The 25,272-nt window shown below is 42.9% G+C and overlaps 1 protein-coding gene across 1 annotated transcript; it reads left to right on the plus strand.

The window, feature by feature from the left end:
- The first annotated feature begins 4,185 nt into the window (after nucleotides 1-4,185).
- smad9 (SMAD family member 9) lies at nucleotides 4,186-24,580 on the plus strand. Its single transcript, NM_001007478.1, is given in 7 exon segments — nucleotides 4,186-4,230; nucleotides 13,824-14,384; nucleotides 16,521-16,781; nucleotides 17,367-17,471; nucleotides 17,708-17,929; nucleotides 19,052-19,308; nucleotides 22,671-24,580. Coding segments are annotated over 6 exon segments (1,401 nt in total). The 5' UTR covers nucleotides 4,186-4,230; nucleotides 13,824-13,972; the 3' UTR covers nucleotides 22,815-24,580.
- The last annotated feature ends 692 nt before the right edge of the window (nucleotides 24,581-25,272 follow it).

Raw genomic sequence — 25,272 nt, forward strand, 5'->3', positions numbered from 1 at the left:
GACTATACTATATTACATCATTATTTGAATCTATTCTGACCCTCCAGATTTATAGACTATGTGTAAAGATGTCAAACAAAAGCCCTGACCAACATATAAAAGCAAAGCCTATAAATATGTATTGGAGTTGCACTTGATTAGGAAATTAGAGAGAATTTGGAAAAGAGACCACAACAGAGTACTAGAAAAAGATATAAGTGATAATGTATTCAGTGAATGTGGTGGCAACTGTAACCCTCTGTGTGATTTGTTTTTCCATTGTCCCTGAATCTCTTGTTATGAGCTCCAGAAGCACAGACAGCTCTATATATTAAGGACTAAAATAAATATGCCATCTTGCTCACATAGACTACTCAATGGCAGCGTGTATATACTTATAGGAAAGAAGTCTGGCGCCCTTATTTCCCTTGGCTGAAAGGTTCCACTGCTCTTCCCACCTTTCAACCCTCCATTCAACTACCTACAGCTGCAAGGGAAAAGCCCCTACGCTTGAAAAATCTTCTAATGGTGCCTGCACCCGGAAACATTGAATCTGCCCAATATCCGCCAACAAACGCAAAGTCTTGTGTAAGTTGGTGTATATAGGCTGCGTGTGCCTGCACTTGGATGGATTCAATTTTTAAGCGTACCTGCGGATTGTTAGCCTGCAGTTATGCCTCCTTGTGGGGCCTTACCCAAAGGGAGCCCATATACAGGCACATACTGGCTGCTCAATCCTGACCAAGTCTACAGCTAATGGGCTCAGACCAGGAATGGAATCAAACTGATTGCCATTCTCAGATAATGGGCCAGATTTAATTTAGTGAGAAAAAGGTTTATCACGTGAATACTCGGCAAAAAGATTTCACTGAATTTGGAAAAATGTTTTTTCTCCTCCAGTTAAATCATGTTGATAAATTTCCATGTGATAAACCATGATATAACTTTTTCTCACTGAATTGAATCTGTCTCAATATTTGAATGGGCTTCTTTAGATACTAGGCCAAGCAAAATATCAGTTTAGCAGAGTAGTTTTCCCTCGAACCCTTTGTGATCTGATTACTGCAGAGCTGGAACTAGGGGTAGGCAGAAGACGGCCCCCCTATCCCCTCGACTCGCATGCAGAGGCGAGGTGGCCGACTGGGTTGCCTAGGGTGACCAGTTGGCTTGGCCCACCCCTGAATCATTGGCCCAAAAGGTTCCACCGGGGCTCCCGTCCGAGGGGCCCTGCAGGTGCCCCTGCTGGCCGCGTCCCCTAACCCCCCTCGCAGGTCCCCCCACCCAACAACCTCCTCTGAGCGTGTCAGGGGAGGAACGGTCGGGCAGGGGGAGCGATGGCAAGGGTTGGGTCTGGGCCGCCGGGGCCCGCCAGGATTTTTCCCGGTGTCCTGGCGGCCCAGTCCGACCCTGGAAATGTATATCCAATACTTGGACTAAAGGTCCCCTTACATGGGCCGATAGTAGCTGCCGATATCAGTCCCTTGGACCAATTCGGCAGCTAATCGGCCCCTATATGGGCACTCCCAACGGGCCTGCCCGACCGATATCTGGCCTGAAATCGGCCAGATTTCGATTGGGCAGGTTAGAAAATCTAGTCAGATCGGGGACCGCATCGGCTCGTTGATGCGGTCCCCGGATCGACTTTTCCTATACCCACTGTTATAATTAGATCGTTTGACCCCAGGGCCAAACGATTGGATTACCCTGGATTCTCCCGATATCGCCCACCCGTAGGTGGGGGATATCGGGAGAAGATCCACTCGGTGGCGACATCGCCAAATGAGTGGATCTTATGTTGTATGGGGACCTTAAGATTCTAAACAAATAGGGATGCAGTGAATCTATCATTGTTGATTTAAAAGCTGACTTTTGGTATATAATAGAATTCCCTATCCCTAACCGGTCTTTCTTTTACTAACTTGCCTTTCTATTTAGCCTCTTTTCAGTGGCATAACTAGATATTACTGTGCCCAGGCCCAGACTGGCAATCTGTGTATTCTGACAAATGCCAGAGGGGCTGCTGTAAGATGCCATAGACATTTATCGACCCCAGCAGATAACAAATGATTACTCTGCGAGACTATAGTTTTATTGTTATTTTTCATCTTCCAGTCTCTCATTCAGTTCAAACCAGTCTGGTAACGTGACCACTATGATGGGAGAGACTATAGGTCAGCGGTTCTCAACCTGTGGGTTGGGACTCCTTTGGGCATACCTCCCAACATTTGAAAAATTAAAAGAGGGACAAAAAGACTTGGCCACGCCTACTTTGTTGCCACGCCCCAATTGCCACACCCCGTTTTTAAAATAGTTAAAATAGTGCCCACGATGGCCCAATAGACAGCACCCCATAGAAAGTACCCTCCATACACAATGCCCCCATACACAGTGCCCCCATACACAGTGCCCCCATACACAGTAGCCCTCCTTACACAGTGCCCCCCCATACAGTGCCCCCAATACACAGTGTCCCCCCATACAGTGCCCCCCCATACACAGTGCCCCCCATACACAGTGCCCCCCCATACACAGTGCCCCCCATACACAGTAGCCCTCCTTACACAGTGCCCCCCCCATACACAGTAGCCCTTCATACACAGTGCCCCCCCATACACAGTGCCCCCCCATACACAGTAGCTCCCCATACACAGTAGCCCTCCTTACACAGAGCCCCCCCATACACAGAGCCCCCCCATACACAGAGCCCCCCCATACACAGTAGCCCTTCATACACAGTGCCCCCCCATACACAGTGCCCCCCCCATACACAGTGCCCCCCCATACACAGTGCCCCCCATACACAGTAGCCCTTCATACACAGTGCCCCCCCATACACAGTGCCCCCCCATACACAGTGCCCCCCCCATACACAGAGCCCCCCCATACACAGTGCCCCCCATACACAGTAGCCCTTCATACACAGTGCCCCCCCATACACAGTGCCCCCCCATACACAGAGCCCCCCCATACACAGTGCCCCCATACAGTGCCCCCCATACACAGTACCCCCCCAATTGCCCCCATAGTGAGTACCTCATACATAGCGGCCCCCATAGACTTCTTGGGCTCCTGCTCCTTACTCGGCTCCTCGTGAGGCGGCGACAGGTCCTTTTATAAGGTTGCGCCCGTGCGTACGTGACGTCACATGTACGCACAGGCGCAACCTTATAAAAGGTCCTGTCGCCGCCTTACGAGGAGCCAAATAAGAAGCAGGAGCCCAAGAAGATGGAGCCGGAGCGCTCCACTGTAGCCAGTGTGTCCCGCTGGCCTGGATTGTTTAATGAATGTTCTGCATTTCCGTAATGCGGGACATTCATTGAACAATCCGGGACAGCGGGATGCGCTGTAAAAACCGGGACTGTCCCGCGAAAAGCGGGACAGTTGGGGGGTATGCTTTGGGGGTCGAACGACCCTTTCACAGGGGTCGCTTAAGACCATCGGAAAACACATATTTTGATGGTTTTAGGAATAATTTAATGGTTGGGGGGTCACTAAAACATGAAGAACTGTATTAAAGGGTTGCGGCATTAGGGAGGCTGAGAAGTTAGCACAGCTATAGAAGGAGCAGGGTGGGGGGGTCAGTAACACTAGCACATGGGTGCTCAGGGGATTGAGGGCGGCTGAATTAGTTGTGGGGTGCAAGGACACCGAGTTACACCCCTTTGCAAGGCTTAGCCTCATGAAAAGGGACAGACATAATACAAACATAATTTTCCCTTTATATGTAAAAGTTGTTGCAGGGCATCTCTAATCTTCTGTAAAGGTGTTTGTTATTAGAAATGTAGCTACTCATTATTACTATATTCCTGAGCCTATAGAGCAAAATTTGCTCCGGGACCCCCTGCTACATAAACCAGCAAGTAAGGGAGTCCGGCCGCAGCAACACTCACTGTGGGAGGGACTACTGTTGTGATTGTAGTTTTAAGCCCCTCCCACCCAGACAGTCGGGCCGGTAAATGGCAGAAGTTGGTGCCAGCAGCCGCTGTCTCTCAATATTAGGACCCTGCGGCTCTGTGTGACGTTTGATTGGGCCAGGCCACGCCCCCAAGGCTGCCCCGATGCACAACGTGTGAGGATCCAGACTGTGGCGCTCCTGCAGGTCTCAGCTTTGCGCAGTGATACGCACTGACAGAGCCGGCAGGGTGGCTCCAGTCTGACTGACGCCTGGCTGTGCCCGTACGCTGCTCCTCCTTCTGCAGCCCGCACTCCGCATGTACTGAGGCCGGAGGGACCCGCACAGCAGAGACACAGGTAAGGCGCCGGCACTTATTCCTCACTCAATACTTGGCCAGAGTGCGCCCAAAGTTGGCTAAGTGACTAATGGCACAGGGTGCCCAGCCCGGGATAGTGGCACTGCCAGCTTTCATCTACTGCTTAATGTGTGCCAGTGAGTGCGCTCAGCTCCTGAGTTATCCGGGGATGTCCCTCTGTGTCTCTCCAGCCTTAGCCCCTTCTACTGTCCCAGGGGCCCATTCACATTGCTCCCTTGGGTGCCACTTGTACAGACACAGCAGCTCAGGGGAATATGGGCACTCTGTTATATCCACTATATATAACATGGCACAATGCCATTCTATAGGTGCCAAACTGATATATAACTGGGCAATGCCACTGGCAATGGCATTCTATAGGTGCCAGCTGTATAACTTGGGGCAGTGCCATTCTATAGGTTTCAGCTATCTAACTGGGCACAATGCCATTCTATAGGTTCCAGCTATATAACTGGGCACAATGCCATTCTATAGGTGCCAGCTATATAACTTGGGGCAGTGCCATTCTATAGGTTCCAGCTATCTAACTGGGCACAATGCCATTCTATAGGTTCCAGCTATATAACTGGGCACAATACCATTCTATAGGTGCCAGCTATATAACTGGGCACAATGCCATTCTATAGGTGCCAAACAGACCCTCTGCCCCAGGCTGTGCTGCTTGTGGGGGTAGCTTTCCCTGGTTTTGTTGGTGCTGGGGGGCCCAGTGGTTACTGTTGTTTACACCACAAACCCTGTAAACAGATATGAGATAAAAGTTATATTCCATTTCTATTCCATTTCTGCCCTTACTGAGGGTATTCCCCTGAGGGTAATCATTACATCAAGTGAGCTGTTTGGGGGGGTGCAAGGAACTTTCTAATCTTTGTTGGGACCCCAAAGAACAGAGGGACAATCAGTTCCACCAAGTTTTTTTTTTGCTGTGGAATAATGTGGCTGAAACTTTTTACTGGGGCGATTTCCAACCTGCACCCTCTAGATGTTGTTAAACTACAACTCTTAGAATCCCCTGTCACTGAAGAACTACAGGATTGATTATAAACGATGGGGGTGTTTTCAATGTATTTTGAGTCTGCGTGGGGGACATCAAGGGATGCTGGCAGTTGCAGTGTAACATTATCTAGAGATGGGCAGGATGTATTCTACATAAAGGTGTGCCATGCTTGGGATTTTGCCCAGGCTCTAAGGAGAGTCATGCCACAAGGTTATATATATTTATCTTTTAATCAGTCACCTCTTTCTCTGTTTCCTCTGCTGTATAACGGCAGCACTTACCCAATGGGGTGATCATCTTCAGTACAGTAATATACTGTATATATATATAAATGAGTTGGTTCTTTTGGTAATGACGAGACTAAAGGCTGCCCGCCTGGCATGGAACATTAGGTAAGGGGACGGAGGGCATTGCCTGGGTCCCAGTGTGCTAGATATTTGCAGTAGGAGAGGAGGGAGGGACGGGGGAGAGGAGACAAACTGACGCCAGTATTGTGATCAGGAGAGAGGGGAAGGAGGAGCCGGCCAGGAGCAGAGCATTTCTCTGGCTAATCTGTGAGCCAGCATCCCTCTGTATTTCTACAACAAACAGCACCGTGACGCAGGAGCAGCCTACTCGCTCCTCGTTTTTCTTCCGCTTCCCTGCCTGCCAAGTTTATGGCTCTGCCAGGGTCCAGCAACCAGCTGCAATTAGCTGCCAGTAAAAGCTCCCAGTACAGTGGCAGGGCAATCATGGCATTCCACCTACCTATCCTTAGTTCTAATCAACAAACCACACACACCAAGTTAGAACACCGTTAGAACACCAAGTCCAATAAAACAAATACAAAGTATAGACAGAATAAGTGGCCCATGTTAAAGCGACAGAGTGTGTATCTGCCCCAGACAGCCTATGATCAAACATGCTCCCCAATGACATAAGGAACAATCTGCATTGGGTAGTGGGCAGCAGTCCTAAACCCAGCTAATTATAGATAATAAGGGTCATTTACGCTTACATAAAAAATGGTCGCAACCTGCCATTTTCTGTACTAATCATCCAGCTCTGCACTCTCCAGTCACTTCCATGAATAGAGTGATGTCTGCAAGGCATGTAGGATTGCCCCCAGGTGCCCCATACCTTTCCTATAACTTGCCTAAAGTGAAGTGAATGTAAGGGAGCACTGGCGGACGCAGGCTGCAATGGAGCCCTGTACTTACCACCTACTACGTTAAGGAAGGAGATAAGGGCTGCCTTGGCCTGCCGAACCGGCACCCAGACCCCAGACGCAAGTGCATTTCAAATGAACTAATGGGCTGTCCAAAGTCCAAGATCTGAGGGCTCTTGTATGTCCTCAAATGCAGTTGGGGTCCCTGAGCTTTCCCCACAGTCAGTTATGCATAACAAACATTCATTAAAGGTACTTGTGTCAAAATACATTCCTTATAGTTCAGCTCAGGGCCAATCACTTCTTCCAACCTTCCGTTCAGAACTGAGCGCTGTTGCTGCTATTAAGGCTGGGGTACTCTGAGGTTTCTGCCACCTCTGGGACAGGCAGTAGCTCCAAGGTTCTCTCAGTGCCCTGCATCAATTTTCCACAGTTCAGTCAGACAGAAAAAAATAAGGCAAACACCTGACCCAGACCCTCTGACCCACTGTTAACCACCCTGTCCCCACTAACGCAATTGCTTCAGATGCAGTGCAGTTGAATCAGACACATAGCCCTCTTGCTCAGGGAGTAAATAGTATTTGGTTCTACTGTTTTCCTATAGGCTATATGCACCACTAAGGGCTGGGTGGCATATTTTAATGTACATATATATACACATACACACAAGAATAAGCTATGGTTAGGTGTGTTCATGAGAGGGCAGCTCAAAGCTGATAACTGATTGGTTGATGTGAGTTCCTGGAAAGCTAGTACTGTATCTCTAACCTGTTATTAGTTAAGGTTCTTGTACACAATTATTGGCCCGGACGGGGCAGCTTGAACCCAAATAGTCCCAAACCACCAATGTAAAGGATTAAACTTTGGGACAAAGTAACTCTCATAAGGTAACTGTGCAAACCCAGTCTGGTGTTACGGAATATTCCCCTAAGAATTTACAGTAGTGTCAAAGCAAGTCTGGAGTTACTGCATGCTGCATTACAGTACTGGAGATTACAGACACTGTTAGAGTTATCCTCTCAGAATAGCATTACTGAAAGAAAAAAATATATATATATATAGCATTACAGCATATTCCCCTAAGAATTTACGGTAGTTTCAAACAGGACTGGTCTTACAACATATTCCTCTAAGAATTTACAGTACTGAAGAATACAGACAGTGTTACAGAATGCACAGTAAATATGTGCCAAGCATATTCTACTGTGAATTTACAGCAGCGTCACTGCAAGTCTTATGTTATAGCATTATCCTCAAGGAATTTACATAAAAAAAAATATATATGTATATGGTGTTATAATATTCTTCTAGGAATTTACAGATTTACTGTATCAAAAAAGCGCTGGACCCCATATTCCTCTAAGAATTGTAAGTACTCATGAATACAGATGGTGTTAGAGAGTATTTAAATAAAAATGTACATTAATGAAGAATGCAGATGGCTTAACATCAATATTGTTCTAAGAATTTACAGTGCTGAAGAATACAGATGGTGTTACACTATAATTCTCTAAGCATTTACAGTACTGAAGCATTTAGCCTATGTTACGATATATAACAAAAAACATAAATATTTCTAATTTAGCAATGAGTATGTTCAGCACATGCCCTAATTATTGAGCTTATGTTGAAAAGGGTTGTATACTGTCCCTTTAAGAATTGACAGTACTAAAAAATATATATGTTATTATTCAGTACTGCATATTCACTGCAGCTTTATAATACAGATAATGTTACTGTATATCCCTCTACAACAGTACAACAGTACTGAAGAATACAGATATTGTTACTGGCTATTCCTGTAAGAATTTACAGTAGTGTCAATGTAAGCCTGGTGTTATAGCATTATCCTCAAAGAATTTACAGTAATAGTAGAACAGAATAGAGTGTTAGCATATTCCACTAAGAACTCAGGAATACAAATGGTGTTAGAGTGTATTTCTCTAATCATTTACAGTACTGAAGAATTCAGCCTTTGTTACAGTATATTCCATTAAAAATTGACAGTATATTGATGAATACAGATATAATATAAATTCCACTACAAATTTACAGTGCTGAAGAATGCAGATGATATTACTGTATATCCCACTAAAATGTACCAGCACATATGGCTTGATTCAGTACTGTACGTTCCACTATTGAGATTGCAGTATTTTCCTCAAAGCTTGTAGGGTGTTGGGTGCATATTTGGGTGCATATTTTCACAAGATGCTGGGAGATCCTTACTGTTCCCAGGGGGAACTAAGCCACATTTACTCTCTGCTGTGCCAATGCTGCAGGGGTACCCCTACTGCTCTGTGGGTACTATGGAAGTCCATAGCCCACGGCAAGTGAACTTGTTTCAAGTCATGATAACATTTGCTCTTTCCATTTAGTCTCTTTGTCATAGTCCCAGGCTCTTGTTCAGGAGGTTGTGGGCAGCTCAGTGGTACAGTAATCAAGCTGGGGGTGGGGGGAATGTAGAAATCACATTAGATAGCCTTTTTCTGCAGCATTGATATAGCATTGATGTAAGAACCTGTGTCTAGTGCTGATTTAACCATAACATCAGTCCGTCAGTCCATATATCATTCCTTGCTGCTGAATCAGAGCTTTCTGGGAACAGTGTGGTGAGCAGTGATTCATAGCCCATCTGTTATTTACAGCAGTGTAGTAAGGTTAACCCTCCACTGGCTTGGCTTGTTGAAGCATTCAATACAGTTCATACACAAATGCAGCGACAGAGGCTACAGCAATGAAAGCTATTGTACTATTGTACTAATGCTTGAAATAATATATTTACAGCTGTCATTAAGACAGCACAATTAATGATTTGGTCACAGCTACATCCCAATGCCTAACTTTAGTAAATAGCTACAAGCTAGAGCAAAGTCATACAAGCACAGTTTGTGGCCTCTTCTTTATATTATATGTATATATGTATAGAATAGAGAGAGTGTGTGTATGGTGGCAGTTCACTTCCAAAATAAAAGCATGTCAATATAAAAATAATGAAAAATGCATGCAAATATCTGTTAGTGTTAAACCGACATTTCAGTTCTGCGCAGAGGACCATTATTTTCACACAAACACACACTTTCTTACTTTTTTTCGGATAAGAGATATTTCCGTACTTTGAATTTTCATACCTTGAGTCTACCAAAAAATCCTTGGAGCACAAATAAGGATTAATTGTAGCTTAGTTGGGATCAAGTACAAGGTACTGTTTTATTATTACAGAGAAAAAGGAAATCATTTTAAAAAAATGTAGTTATTTGATTGAAATGGAGTCATTTCCAGACAACAATTAGAAAGCTATTTGCCTTGCATCAAAGTGTTTTAATTATTGCAAATAATCCTGAGCCCAGCGCATGATTCTTTTCCCCTTTCTTGGAGCGCTGTACCAAGGTCTTGGGCTGAAAGATTATTATATTGAGCATAAAACAGCAGGCAGCAAACATGAGATTAGATTCTCTAAACCCTTTGTTAACATTTCATGAAACGTCCCAGTTTCTATTCTCAGCCAGTCCACTCATATCAAAGCTGTTATGGAGATACCCTATCAGAGCATATTAGTCACACTGCATAATATTACTGGCGATAGCACAAACGGAAGCTTTCAACAAAAGATTCTGATATAGAATATAGCCTAGGGCAGATTTATCAAAGGTCAAGAAAAAAATGTGTTTCACTTGTTATAACGAGTAAAAAGAAATTTAGTAACCATACTTTGTATTCTAAGGGGGCCATACGCAAGCCAATCTGGTACAGATCAAACCACAGGTGGATTGGACGAAGAGTGCATGAAGGGCCACACATGCTCTGCCCGCCTTTCTATTGTTCCAATTGTTCATGCAGAGACACGTGGCTCCACTTGCTCATCTACTCATGCTCCATGCAACGTGGCACATTGGCAGATTACACTTCCAAGCCTACCTGATCCCTGAATGGAATCCCATCTGTGGGTTCTGGCAAATGCCAGAGGGGCTGCTGTAAGATGCCATAGACAGTCACTATTTATTGGGCTGGTGGGGGGCTGTATAGACCTATGTGTAGTTAAAATGCGGGCCTATTATGAATCCCAGTCCAGACTTGCTGATATCCACATGCACGTAGCTGTTACAATTCAGGAGCTACTCACAGTGCTTCCCATTGCTGTCAGTGGGAAGAGACCCTTCGCAGCCTGCCCTGTTTGCATCAGCACTGAGTGTCCTAAAACAGAAAACATTAATAAAATATATATATATTCTTTTTGTACAGATTGAAATAAATACTACTGTTCTTAGACATAAGGCCCTTAAAAAATGTGGCAGGAGCCTTTATCCTGACTTGCCAGAGGGGAAGTTTTGTACAATAAGCCTCCCTTGCCTTTGTGACCTTGCTCTGTGTGCCCAAGGACTTTCCTGTATATATTCTCCTGTGAATGCTTTCTCCTCTGGTCTAATCAGGCAGAGGAAGGCTGGTTAAAAATGTAAAGTCAACCATGTCCGAGGTTGATTGAATGCCAAGACATCACTGAAATATACAGCCCAATGGACAATGCGTATAATATGGTATATAAGGCTTTCCTACTCTAGGCCAATGGGCTGGATATGGCACTTTAATTCAAGTCTGTTTATACAGTGGAGAAACACACAGTTGTTTATTGCAGGGTGTTAGGAAGAGGCAAAGTTAGTGGGGGTTATTCACAAAAGTGGAGTAAAATGCGTTGCTGCAATCCAAACTTTTCTTTCCTTAACAGGAGTACCAGCCCAGCAACAAACCTAGTGATTCGGTTTATTGAGTGTGCCCAATATTTTGCCTGTCCCCTGTGCATACAGTTTTTCTTTTCCTTTATTGCATTTTTGTGTAGATCAGATGATTCGCTTAAGGGCGTCATCTGTATCTGTCGCTCGTGTAAGTGCAGCTGTGCATGGCGCTCACCTTTCTGTGTCCCTGTGGGAAGGTGTTTATATTACCCGAGACATCGAGTTTCAAGTATGTTAACAAAATAAGCCCCAGGCTTTCGTGGGAAAGAATAAAAAGTAGAGGTGGCTTTGTTCTGTATTAGACAGTCCCATGCTGGCAGACAGACGGACGGACAGGGAAGGGGGCGAATATGCATTGTTGTGGTTGAGAAATAGCATTGTGACAGTTTACTTTTTTCTCTTGCAGTTTATTGTCATTGTATTTATTTACTTGTATTCAATGGTATTAATGAGTGACTCTCTAGCACTATAGTGATATCATGCTGGCTATTGTTTGCATTTCTATCCAAGGCTGAAAAAGCATAGAGCTCTGAGTATGGATGAGGTGTGGTCATACTGGTAATCACTGCCTGTGTAACCTCAATATGACTATTCAAGAAATAAAGAAATATGATTCTATACTTACTATTTACTATAGGAATGCTAAGTGCGAAAAAGGTGTGATCGGCCATTTTTGTTTTACCCCCAGTGTAATTTTTCCAGAGGCTTTGATTATGCCTAATTTTAAAGCCTTAATTTTAATTTAAAGACACCTTCTCTCCCTACTATACCTGCTATCCCACAGCCACAGTCCCTTCCCAGAGGCTATTATACCCCACTGCTACTATAGGCACCATCTCTCCCTACTATACCTGCTATCCCACAGCCACAGTCCCTTCCCAGAGACTGTTATCCCACTGCTACTATAGGCACCATCTCTCCCTACTATACCTGCTATCCCACAGCCACAGTCCCTTCCCAGAGACTATTATCCCTCCACTGCTACTATAGGCACCATCTCTCCCTACTATACCTGCTATCCCACAGCCACAGTCCCTTCCCAGAGGCTATTATCCCACTGCTACTATAGGCACCATCTCTCCCTACTATACCTGCTATCCCACAGCCACAGTCCCTTCCCAGAGGCTATTATCCCACTGCTACTATAGGCACCATCTCTCCCTACTATACTTGCTATCCCACAGCCACAGTCCCTTCCCAGAGGCTATTATACCCCACTGCTACTATAGGCACCATCTCTCCCTACTATACCTGCTATCCCACAGCCACAGTCCCTTCCCAGAGGCTATTATCCCCCCACTGCTACTATAGGCACCATCTCTCCCTACTATACCTGCTATCTCACAGCCACAGTCCCTTCCCAGAGGCTATTATCCCACTGCTACTATAGGCACCATCTCTCCCTACTATACCTGCTATCCCACAGCCCCAGTCCCTTCCCAGAGGTTATTATCCCCCCACTGCTACTATAGGCACCATCTCTCCCTACAATACCTTCTATCCCACAGCCACAGTCCCGCCACGATTTTGTAGGCATACGAACAGAAGCGGATGCACTCCTATTCACTCTTGTGTATAGCTGCAAGGGCAGGCACAGCTTCAGTTTGAGTGCAGCTACATAGAGCAGAAATCAGTCTGAAAAAACTCTAATGCGTGCATTTTCAGACCGCCTCTGCCTTTTGTAGCCGCACTCAGGGCAACGTTGTGCCTGTCCATGCAGCTACATACAGGAATGTATAGGAAAGCATCATGCAAACCGAATAGTCCTTATAACTTACTGCTCATAAAAGTTCTGCGTGTTGGAAGTCTGTTATCAGTGATTGAGGCCACCGCTAATGGACGGTATGCCACGCCAGATTGTGTCCTTTAAATATGACAATAAAACACTGTAGCGGGCTTCTGCCTAAACAAAACATCAGTTTTGAGCTTTATGTGTAAAAACAACTGTGTAGTATAGAGCTCTCTTACCAACACACAATGGCTGCTCCTTGGCCTTTTTGCTAATTTACACCATTGGATTTATTTCCATTAGTACCAGTGCTGTTCAGGTTCTTGCTGATGTCATTGGCAGGCTGGTTTTTTGTTCTTTATTAGTGCATAGAGAAGCCAGACTAACTGCTATGTTGCAGGAATGCTTTGGTAATTAATGGGTATATAGCACCTTATTCATGACGATACAAGAGAAAGTTAACCTTAGAACTTGTAGCATGATGTATGCAGTATTATTCTTAAACAGTTTACCATTGGTTTTTTTTTTTCCATTTTTCGTTTTCTTTCTATTCTGCATAATTTTAAAATAGTATTCATTCCGAGGGTAGCTTTTTATTGTCATTATTTGTGTCTGTTAATTTTATTTTATGTTATTATATTTATAGTCCTAACAACAAGTAAACCAGTCACTTTGGTGTATAAAGGAGATACAGCTGTACATTGGCCAACTGTTGCATCTATTGAAAATCTGGGACCAAATTAGTCATTAATGGCATAGAACCTTATGTTCAACCAGTTTATCAGGTTGCAGGGGGACAATTCGGAGGGACTGATTTGTGCTTTGTTTCATTTGGAAGTTTTTTTTCTGGCTGAATAATATTTTAATGCAGATTTTCTTAGGATGTATACATATGTTATGTATAATAATATATAATAATATAATATACAGTGTTATACTTATTATCTAATTGCAGCTATTTTTTCTTTGCTAGGACATATGGCCAAATCCTTGAGAGATGTATAAGTTTTTCCCAGAGGTGTTTTTACATTGAAGAACGAGTGAAAGTTTTCTTGCTGCCTGTACTCACTGCTTCTTTAGACTTCATCCTGGTTTGATCTGAAGGTAAACTCAGCTAATCCTATGCACGCCAGCACTCCCATCAGCTCTTTGTTCTCCTTCACTAGCCCTGCTGTCAAACGGCTGCTTGGCTGGAAGCAAGGAGACGAAGAAGAAAAATGGGCAGAGAAAGCGGTGGACTCGCTTGTGAAGAAACTGAAGAAGAAGAAAGGGGCAATGGAAGAACTGGAAAGGGCTTTAAGTTGTCCGGGGCAGCCTAGTAAATGTGTCACCATCCCGCGTTCACTGGATGGGAGGTTACAGGTGTCCCATCGCAAAGGTCTCCCCCATGTCATCTATTGCCGGGTTTGGAGGTGGCCTGATCTGCAATCCCATCATGAGCTGAAACCCATGGAATGCTGTGAGTTCCCTTTTGGCTCCAAGCAGAAGGATGTGTGCATAAATCCCTACCATTACCGTAGGGTGGAAACACCAGGTGAGCAAATTATGGTGGGATAGAAAACCCTTGCAGAAGGGAGGTATCGCCATACTGGTTGCTGAATACAAATGTCAGTATTTACTTTACATATGGGAATTTAAAGTGACATAATGCCACAAAGTGTCTGTTTTCTGCTTTATTTTTTGTTCCCTTACCCTGTGCTTTCTTCTGCCTTATCAGTATTTCACTTCTTCTTCTATATCTTATATAGGGGGTTATGTCTTGGAACTGACTATATAAAGATTTTTATTTACCATATCAATGTTTTCATCTAATTTACATGTGTTTTTATACATTTAATCTAGGCAGGCTATGTGGGTCGGCGCTCAGTGATAGCAGCCTCCCTTTAGCTTAAGCATTAAATTATGGATCCGTGGCACATACTGTGCTAAATATACTGCTGATACTCACACAGAAATTTCAGAAATTAGTGAATGCTACAATAGTGTGCGGTGGTGCTAACATTAAAGTGTTGTTCACCTTTTAAAATACCTTCTGTATGTTGTAGTCAGTAGCATCTCTCTGGTTTGAAATTCATACTGTTATCAGCGGGGGTTGGAATGGCAGATTGGCGGTAAATAGGATAGGGAATAGTTAGATGAGTAAGAGAAAATATTAAAAACAATAAGGGGCAGATTTATGAACTTTTTAAAAAACTGACAAAAATTTGAGAGTAAAGAATTTTCCTGCATGTTTCATACTTTTCTAGCATTTTCTCATGAGTGAAAAAATATTAAGTTGCCCATTAAATATTTGCATGTTAAAAAAACTGCCATGAATTTTCACCTTGCTTGAGTAATAAAATTTAGATCAGGAGAAATAGGATGGTTTGAACCTGTACAAAGCAGGAGAGCGCCTTTTGATACAACATCAGTTTTGAGGCTGATTTTACATTACAAGCTGTAGAAAGCAGAACTAAAGATTAAATAGTTAAGAATTAAAATAAAATCTGGTCCCCTTCTTTTTATTTTTAATCATTTTTATTTTGCATTTAGTATAACAATGTACAAAAGTGCACCTTTTGGGGTATCCCATGGTGCAAGGTAAGTATGCAGTGCAGTCAAAAACATTTGGGAGGGGGGGAGGTATGAAGGATAAGGGGGAAATTGAGGTGGGTTCCCCTTCTGTTTGTCTTTCTTTCGACTTTTTCTTCATCTAAATGCTGCTCTTTCTACTTGTTCCAGTCTTTCTTCTTTTTTCCATTTTAGTTTCTCTCCCCCTATTTTGTTTGTTTTACTCTTTTGGCTTTCTCTGTCCCAGGCACTTTCTGTCCCTCTTCTCACTCCTCTCCCCTTTCTGCTTTTTCTTTCCCTTTTCCTTCTCTCATTGTTTCCACCTGCAAACTTATTCTCTCCTCCTCACCTTGCTGCTTTGCTCTCCCCTGCATTGTATTTCTTGCCCCATTCTGTTTTCCTATGTTCCTCTGTTATTGTTCCTCCCAGTACACTTTTTTAAAATTGTTTTTATGGTTTTTTTCATTTCTTTTCTCCTCTTTTCTTGTTCGCTCTTTGCTCAATCCCAATAAAATGTTTTCCTTGTGCCCTCCACCTATTTAATTCCTTTTCCTGTATTGTTTGCACTGCACTCTCCTTTGTCTGCTTTTCTGTGCTTCTCCTCTTCCTCTTGGCTGTGCTATCTGGGATACAAGATTGCCATGAGTTTAGTGCGGGTCATATTAGACCTGCAGGCTGGATGCTGCCAGTTCAACAAATGGAGCGCTCCCACAGTCAGTTATGTATTCTTCCATGTGGTTCTTAGCTGCCATCCCCAGTTTTTGTGTACCACACCATCTTTCATTACTAGGGTTCAACCCTACATGTATAGCTGCACCCAATTAAAAAAAACTTTCATTTATCCTTTGAAATCACCTCCACAGTTAAGCGTTTTCACACTGTTTTTGCACCTTCTCCACATTATAATTTAGAATATGCTGTGCTATTTTTATTTATGCTTTTTAGTTTCCAAGCATGAAAGTCAGAAATATCACTAAGGCATGTTTAATTATTCCTATATATGACTACATAAAGAAAGGGCAGACTCATTAAAGAAAGAAGGACAGTACAAAGATAGCAGCATTTTAGCAATATAAATTGGATTAAATTGTATTTCATGTTCTCTCTTTTATTATTTCAGTGTTACCACCAGTGCTTGTTCCAAGACACAGCGAGTTCAACCCACAGCTAAGCCTTCTAGCAAAGTTCCGAAACACCTCGCTTAATAATGAACCACTTATGCCGCACAATGCAACTTTCCCAGAGTCTTTCCAGCAGCAGCCCCCATGCACTCCATTCTCTTCCTCACCGAGCAACATCTTCCCTCAGTCCCCAACCACGGTGGGCTATCCAGATTCCCCTCAGAGTTCCGCTGACCCAGGAAGCCCATACCAGATCACAGGTTGGTCTCACTGCTTAAAGTTTGTCAAATTATGTTTTATTTTCGTTTTTGAGTTTAGTTTATTTGTATTTCTGGGTTTGTATATGAGACAACTGAAGAAAACAAAGTGGTTCATTTATGACGAATGTGGTTTGTAAGCTGCCTATATTGACTTGGCCTAAAAATTCTCTATAGGCAACAACAAAACAATTGGGGTTATTTACTAAGATCCTTGGCAAAAGTGGAAGAGTGCACCCCTATTTTCACGCAGAGGGCACACTTACGGTGAGATGAGCTTTACAAAGAGGCGGCATAACCAGAGAACATATGGGGTCAGGCCATCTTTTAAGTCCCAAGGGATTTAAAGAAAGTAAGAGGGTATCCAGTATCCAGTAAGAGCCTCCAGTTAACATTATCGTGTTTAAATACCAGGTCCTCCTTTCTGCCAGAGGTCTTGAGGTGTGCTTAAGGGAAATCCTTGTCCCTGACACAGTGAAGAACAGAGATTAAGGGGGATTAAAATGGAGCATCTAGAAAGTTTGACACATTTATCAATTTTGGATGTTTAATGTATTGATCTGTGAATGATTCTTTCTGTATTTGCAGAGACACCCCCTCCGCCATATAATGCTCCAGACATTCAAGGAAATCAAAACAGACCCACTGCAGACCCAGCTGCATGCCAGTTAGTTCTGTCGGCACTAAACAGAGGTACACTGTTTTATATGTATATACACTGGTTTTTAACTAACTGTAACTGTACAGAGCAACAAACAATCCCTTGTGCCTGAAATTTAAATACAAAAATGCTAATTTTGTTGAAAATAATGGTTTTCAAGCCACAGTGCTCCCAAACTGGGCTGTAAGGCTACAGTACAGCTTTAATAACAACAAATGGACTTTTTGCCAGTGGTGCCTTTTTATATATGTACGTTTTTGTTTTCCAGACTTTCGCCCAGTTTGCTACGAAGAGCCTCTGCATTGGTGTTCTGTTGCTTATTATGAACTGAATAACCGAGTAGGGGAGACCTTCCAGGCCTCCTCACGCAGCGTCCTCATTGATGGATTCACGGACCCCTCTAATAATAAAAACAGATTCTGCTTAGGGCTTCTGTCAAATGTCAACCGCAACTCCACTATTGAGAATACCCGCAGGCACATTGGGAAAGGTACGTTTGTTTTGGCTTTTCAGGGCAGCTCTACAGGTATATAGATTTTTTCCCCAGACAATAGTCTGATTCGTTATAGGGGAGCAGAAATATCCTCCTGGCCTTCTACTGTAACAGTATTGTCTAAAGACGCCATCGAAAAAAAAGGCTCTAGTTCTATTTACTAATGCTGTTGTTAATGTGCAGTTACTAAGAACATCCTCCCAAAGGGAGAGGGTGGTATTTGTGTTCGGCAGGCTAATTAAAGATATTTTCTACACATATTGCATATATCCCAGGCCCTATTACATGTATAATACCCCAGGACACATGGCAGGATAAATTCAGTGGCAATTACATGTATAGTAGTGCCAGTTTCATGTATAATAGCCCAGAACAAATTGCTAATTTCCTGTAAATAAGCCCAGAATGCACAGCAGGATAAACACAGTGTCATTGTAATCAATTATAACCCTACACTAAAGGATAAACTCAGTGGCAACTCCATCTATAATGCCCCAGTGAACACATGGCAGAGTACAATACTTCCATCCTGTGCACCCCCTTGTCTGATCTCATTCTTATCAGCTCCTTCCCCAATCAAAATCTTGCTGCAGGATTAAACCCCCACCTCCCAGTATTGCAGATTCTCAGTTCACTTTAGCCCCAGCAGTAAAAACTCCCCAGCAGCATAGCTTTACTTCAACCCCTTAAATCTAACAGTTCCCCCTCATTCATGGATCCTACATGATTGAATTTTTCCCAAGTTTCCACTAAGACATTTCCCATCCCCACTACATCCCTCTGTATCCAAGACAGGAGTTGTTAGGCACGCCAGACAGCACATCACTCCAAGCACCCATCCTAAAGGGTTGTGTTTACTAAGTGATGAAATGAGCTCAAGCTGGAAAGTTTCTCTAACTGCCCCATAAAACTCCAGTTTACCTTAACATCTAATTTCCAGCATAGTTTCAATGCACTTCTTTTTTAACCATGTGTCCTCAATTGCTCCTATAAAAGAAACCAAGTTTTACTATTTAAATAAAAATTTCATTCTGACATCAGCAGATTTCCTGTTTGTAAGAAGCACTGTAGCTGGTGAGGACATTGTACCTCTAATATTTTATCATATGTTGTGCCCAGGGGTTCATCTTTACTACGTGGGAGGCGAGGTGTATGCAGAATGTGTGAGTGACAGCAGCATTTTCGTACAGAGCCGCAACTGCAATTACCAGCATGGCTTCCATCCTTCCACCGTCTGCAAGATCCCCAGTGGCTGCAGTCTGAAGATATTTAATAACCAGCTCTTTGCCCAACTTCTTTCCCAGTCAGTTAACCAAGGCTTTGAGGTTGTTTATGAACTGACGAAGATGTGCACCATTCGAATGAGCTTTGTCAAAGTAAGTCCTCAGTTCCATATGTGCCTGTTTTTGTTTTCCAAAAATGTGCTGATGTTGGTCATTAGCTAGCCTTATTTTTGATAATCAAGTGCAGTATTCCCAGTTTTTAGATCCAGATTGCTTTTATTTATGTTCCCCTAAATGTGTATAAAATGATTATATTCTTGTTGTATATTGCCCTTTTCTTTGCATTGGGAGACTGAGACTTACAGCCTGGCACCTTCACTCTCTGGACAGTAGGTGGTGCTGTTGCAGTATTTAGGCAAATAATATTTGCTTCTGTACATGTGCAGTAGTTATATATTTAATTGCCTTTTCATTGGTGCCAAGCTATTAAAGTTATTGGGCTGGGGTGGGAGGAGGGTGTTCTGGATTGAAACAGACCTATGTCTGTTAGTTATGTCAAGGTGTTATTTATTCGTGGTCACGTGGCGTTAAGCAGTACTGTTCTGCTGCACAATTCTTTGAATTATGTGAATAAAGCAGATGTTTTGTATTTTAATTTTAATACCTAAAATGATGGACTGTCCCTTAAGCCTCTACAATACAAAAAGTCATTGAAAATGAAAATCTATGTGCATAGTAAATTCACTTGCAGAATGCCGAATCCCTGTTCCTGTTTGAGTTCCTTTTAGTACCTGTGCTCTACAGAAAGGAACTTAGCTCTGTCGCTCTGTATCAGACGCCATCAACCAATGTTATTCCAATACAGATTTAGGAATAATGGAGATTATTTGGCACAAATACAGAGAATGATAACAGCTGGCTGCCTGCATTGGGATCCGCATGGAGTGCACAATGGTTCATCTCTGGACAGAAGCCGACAGCGAAGAAGCTGCAGTCACTCCCAGTGTGGCTTTTTGTTACACATATACATTATTTATATTACCCATTCTATCGGAAACCTGAGGAATGAATGTTTTTTGATAAACAGGGACATAACGTACCAATCAGATAAAAGGGATGCTTATGTCAGCCAAGTTGGCTTATACGACTGGGCATAGGAGAGTTCTCTCTAACCAGCAGTTCCACTGAGCCCAAGGCTCTGCATGTAACCAGCACATACACTTCACTCTTATATATGATAAACCAGAAATGGTCACAGTTACTTCCTAACCTACATTAAAGGGGTGGTTCACCTTTATGTTAACTTTTAGTATGTTATAGAATGTAACTTTGCATTTGGTCTTTATTTTTTATTGTTTATGAATTATTTGGCTTCGTTTTCTACATCTTTCCAGCTTTAAAATGGGGGTCACTGAACCCGACATCCAAACACTATTGCTCTGTGATCTTACAGTTTTATTATTTTTGTTATTACTTATCTTTCTACTTAGCACCTCTCCTACTGTAGTCTCTTATTTAAATCACTGCCTGGTTGCTAAGGTAAGCAGGACCCTTGAAACCAGATAACTGCTAAAATTCCAAACTGGAAAGCTGGTAGACAAAAAGCGAAATAACTGAAAAACCACAAAAAATAAACAAAAAACAATTGCAGTTGTAATATCAATGTCTGCAGCATACTAAAAATTAAACAACCACTTTAAAGGAATACAGTGATCCATTCAGTATGAACAGAGCTGGGATTAGAATGACAGGGTGGTTGTCTGCTCTTCTCATTGGATGAGGGTACTGTGTCCTGTTCATCTAGGCAATGGCTAGGGCCACTATGATAGTGATGCTTCTTGCAGTTTGTCCTTTTTTCCTTTATCTGCAAAGGATTAAGGATTATTAGGTCCCACATCCCTCCCTGCACCAGGTAGTCTAAAAAATGTCTTTTTTAGTGTCCCTTTTTCAAAACAATGGTGGGAGGGAAAGTTTTGCTGTCCTTTATTAAGCGGTTCCTAATTTTTCATCACCATCAAAGGCATGGCTATTCATGAGCTAATCTGCCCATCTTTCCTACTCAGGTCTGGCTAGGCCTGCTGTGTGACACCTAACATTGGGGTGCCCTGTAGATAGGATTCTCTCACATCCATCTTGTGATAAGCAGAAATATTTGGGAAGGACTAACACGGCAATAAAAGGACTAACACGACAATGAGCACGCCTGAATATTTTTTTTAAAGTATTTGTGTTGGAACAAGCGCAGCTGACTACATCTCCCGGCATCAACAGAAATAGCCAGATGCTGCAAACCAGACATCTCTGCATTTTATCATTGGTTCTTATCAGCTATTCCAAGGGGCTTTCCTTTTGGAAATGTTATACTGGGAATATACTTGGCTCTGGCTCTGACCTTTCTGGGAAATTATTTCACATTAAGTAAATTCTCCTGGTATCATGGCATGCATGGGGAAACTGATATCCCTCCCTAGCAACAAGATCTCACTCACCAACCTAAGTAATCAGCAAATCCCTGAAATGCCTGAACCTTACATTTCCTATATAGAAGCACTTCCTACAATAACATTTCAGTTTGTATACGTACTTTATTAGTGTCAGTTCTTGTTCCTGCCGGTCAGTAACATGTTTAATGAATTGACATTTACTGCTGTGATCATTATCTCAATTTGTCAGATGTGACTATTTGAGTGGTCAAGTCCCATTCTGTGCTACGTGGTGTTTGGCACTAATTGGCAGCACTGAGCTCTAACACCCAATGGCATCATTAAGCCCCAATAATTAACAAGCAATGAATGAAAAGTTGCATTAATAGAGGATTAATGAACTAGTAAAATAAGAAAATGTTGTTTCCCTTTCTGATCTGTGCTGCCCCACTGTGTGGTTACTGGCCCACTATGGGGCAAGGTAATAGATCTGCGGCACAAGGTTTCTGGGGGTCACTGAACTTAGCAATTAGATAGCGGGTTTGGTGACAGGAGGATGATTAGGACGCAACAGAAAGTTCAAATCTAAACAGCGTTGCAAAAACAATGACATTTAATAGTTTGCAGCTGAAAGCAGGGTTTGTCTGTACCTTGGATTCTGACTCTTAAAACAGTGTTGCAAAAAAAAAAAAAAATCAACCAGTTCCTTGCATGCTTCACTCAGTTGCCTTCTGCTACATTGTTTCATTAGTCACAAACTGCAGTGCTGCGAGAATCCCAAGGGACAGGCAGATTCTGCTATTAGTAGCAATTAGATGTACAAATAATCACTGAAGATTAGTAATGAATGTGTATTGCAAAGTCGCTTAGCATCATATTATGGGTTTCTGTTCCCTTTAAGACCTCTCCAGGCTGCAGCTGGGATCTGATATTGTGGTACATGTGATCCCTTTCTCCCAAGCACAGAGAAGAGTAGGAATGAATGTATAGTGCCTAATTATTATGTATAGATGTCAGTGTGTGCTGATCTACATGAAACACTATTTGTCCTATCCCTGTGACCCTCGGTAACCATGTTTTGTTTGATTGTAGGGATGGGGAGCCGAGTACCACCGACAGGATGTAACTAGCACCCCCTGCTGGATTGAGATCCACTTACACGGGCCTCTGCAGTGGCTGGACAAGGTTCTGACACAGATGGGCTCACCGCATAATCCAATCTCTTCTGTATCGTAAACTCTCTGCAGCCACATATGGCAAGCAATGGCATACTGTACTAGCTTGCCCTTATATAAAAGAGCACATAATGCTAGCCACACATATCTGCACAAAAGGCTCCATAACCCATGACTTATCATAATCCTTTTAGCTCTGACTTTCAGGTGTTCTGCGTCCCCCGCCCCATATATATATGGGGCTTCACTTCACACTCTCATTCCAGGAAACAGAGCCACCATCGAAGGGGACAGGTGGGAGGCCAGTCAGAGTCCCCCCATCACAGTGGAGAGCCTGTACATACATGGTGGTCCTGAATTATGGCTCCCAAAAAGAATAGGACTTTATAACATGGAATGAGGTTTGGCCTAGAGACCTGAAGCAGGTTGGGGACCGGCTGAATACCCACAAAATGGTTGGGTTTTGGGTGGCGTTTGGCTTTTAAAGGAATGCATTTCTTTTATCTTTACCTGTCTGATCCACCTCCAGAGTGATGCGGATCCTGGGTTCAGGTAGTGGGCCAGGGTAGGGCCCATAGTGGGGTGGCGGGTCGGGTTGCGGGTTTGGACCAGGAGTGGGTGTTTGGTAAAATAGGGCATGTCCTGGGTAGGTCTGGGCTACCATTCTACTCAGTGGGCATTACACAAGGTGGCCCAGCTGGGCAAAGGGCTAAGAACCCAGTAGTATGGGTGCCCATGATTTCTGATGGTGGCCCTGCCAGGAAAAAGTAGATTCTAAATACACTCCTTCAAGTTCCCTACTCCTTGCTTTAAAAACCTTACAAGTAATAACCTTATATCAGGTTACTTGGGGGATAATGATTGAGACCTGGGCCCCCCATTAGCATTTGCTTTATTTACACCCATGGGTTAGTGCTACAGAGCCGGCTGATATGCAAGCAAAGCCCATGTATAGCTGCATGAACAATGTGCCCTTTTATAAAAGAGCCAATCATCTTCAGGCCTTACTGTTGCCATTTTTGTCAGCAGGTAACTATTTGCCTTGTAAATATATGCATTTCACTAGTACTGTGTTTTTAGTGTCATGGTTAGATGTTCATGTGTTTTTTATATATAAATATAATGTACATACTGTTTCTATGGAGAGAGCACTTCACTAGTACTGACTAGAAGAATAAGGGCGGAACGGAGTGTTACTTTCTTTCTGTCGGCTTCTCAGATGGAGAAGCAAAGTAGTCCGGGTCCATGCACTTAAATACGGTACGTTTTGGACAATTTATGTGTTTTTTGTTTTTTAAAGAATTATTTAATTATTTTTAGATTTCTCTTTTTCCTTCCTGGTTCCCATATTGCTCTGTACTGCATTGTAAGGGGGAAGATTTTTATATTTGTTTTTTTGTATAGTGAGTTAGAGATAAAGACTGTCGTTCTGACATATATAGGGATCTAGCAGCCTCTGCCACTGACCCTGCCAGCTCTTTTATTCAGGAATGCACCCCGCCCCCTTAGTTGTAATGGGCCTCTTACTTAATCCAGAATATTAAAAAGAACTAGATCTCTGGATACCTGGATATAGAACAGAAAGTACCGGCATGTCCTCTGCCACTGATCTGGAATGGACAGTTGGTTCTGATTGGGTCTCACATGCTATTCCATACAGCATTGTGAGCGTATATCACTATATATGTAGTGTTGCTGGCCAGGTAGTCACTGTATCTCATCCTGTGCTTCTGGTGTGCTGGCTCTCGGGGATATACTGTAATATCTGAGATATACTCTGTCCGATGTCAGATGTATCAATCAGTAAATAAAGAAGTAAGATACCAACTGCTCTCTTGTGTTATTCTGTTGAATTGCTGTTTCACAGTAGGGAACAGCAGGGAATGATCTCTAATTACTCACAAAAAAGGGGCGTAATTATTAACACTGGAGGCAAATGTTGCCCATAGCAGCCAATTAGCAATTGGATTTGAACGGTCACCTACAAGTTAGAAAACAAAAGCAAAGATAGCAACATTGGTTGCTATGAGTTTCCAGTGTTAATAAATACACCCCATAATCCTGAGTTGCACAGCTGTTAGGGCAGTTGCACAAAACACACTATAGGGCTCATTTACAGCCACAAGTAAAGGTATGGGACCTGTTATTCAGAATGCTTGGGACCAGGAGCATTCCAGATAAGGAGTCTTTTCGTTATTTGGGTTTTCATGCTTTAAGTCCACTAAAAAATGATTTGAAGAAGAAGGGAAGGTAAAAACTAAGTAAGCGTTATTAGAAAGGTCTATGTAAATACAGCCATAAGCACTTATAGAAACCCTGCAGTCCTCTATCAAAAGAAACACAGGATTTCTTGTCTCCTTTTTTGTAAACATGTTTACACCTAAATATAGTGTTCTAGGTGGCACTAATGTGGCAATTCTATTGGCAGTAAAATGCCAAAAGGACTTTCCTTCTCCTTTAAATAAACCCAATAGGATTGTTCTGCCCCCAATAAGGGGTAATTATATCTTAGTTGGGAT

Source organism: Xenopus tropicalis, chromosome 2 (genome assembly GCF_000004195.4).
Source record: "Xenopus tropicalis strain Nigerian chromosome 2, UCB_Xtro_10.0, whole genome shotgun sequence".
In the NCBI taxonomy this organism is placed as follows: domain Eukaryota; kingdom Metazoa; phylum Chordata; class Amphibia; order Anura; family Pipidae; genus Xenopus; species Xenopus tropicalis.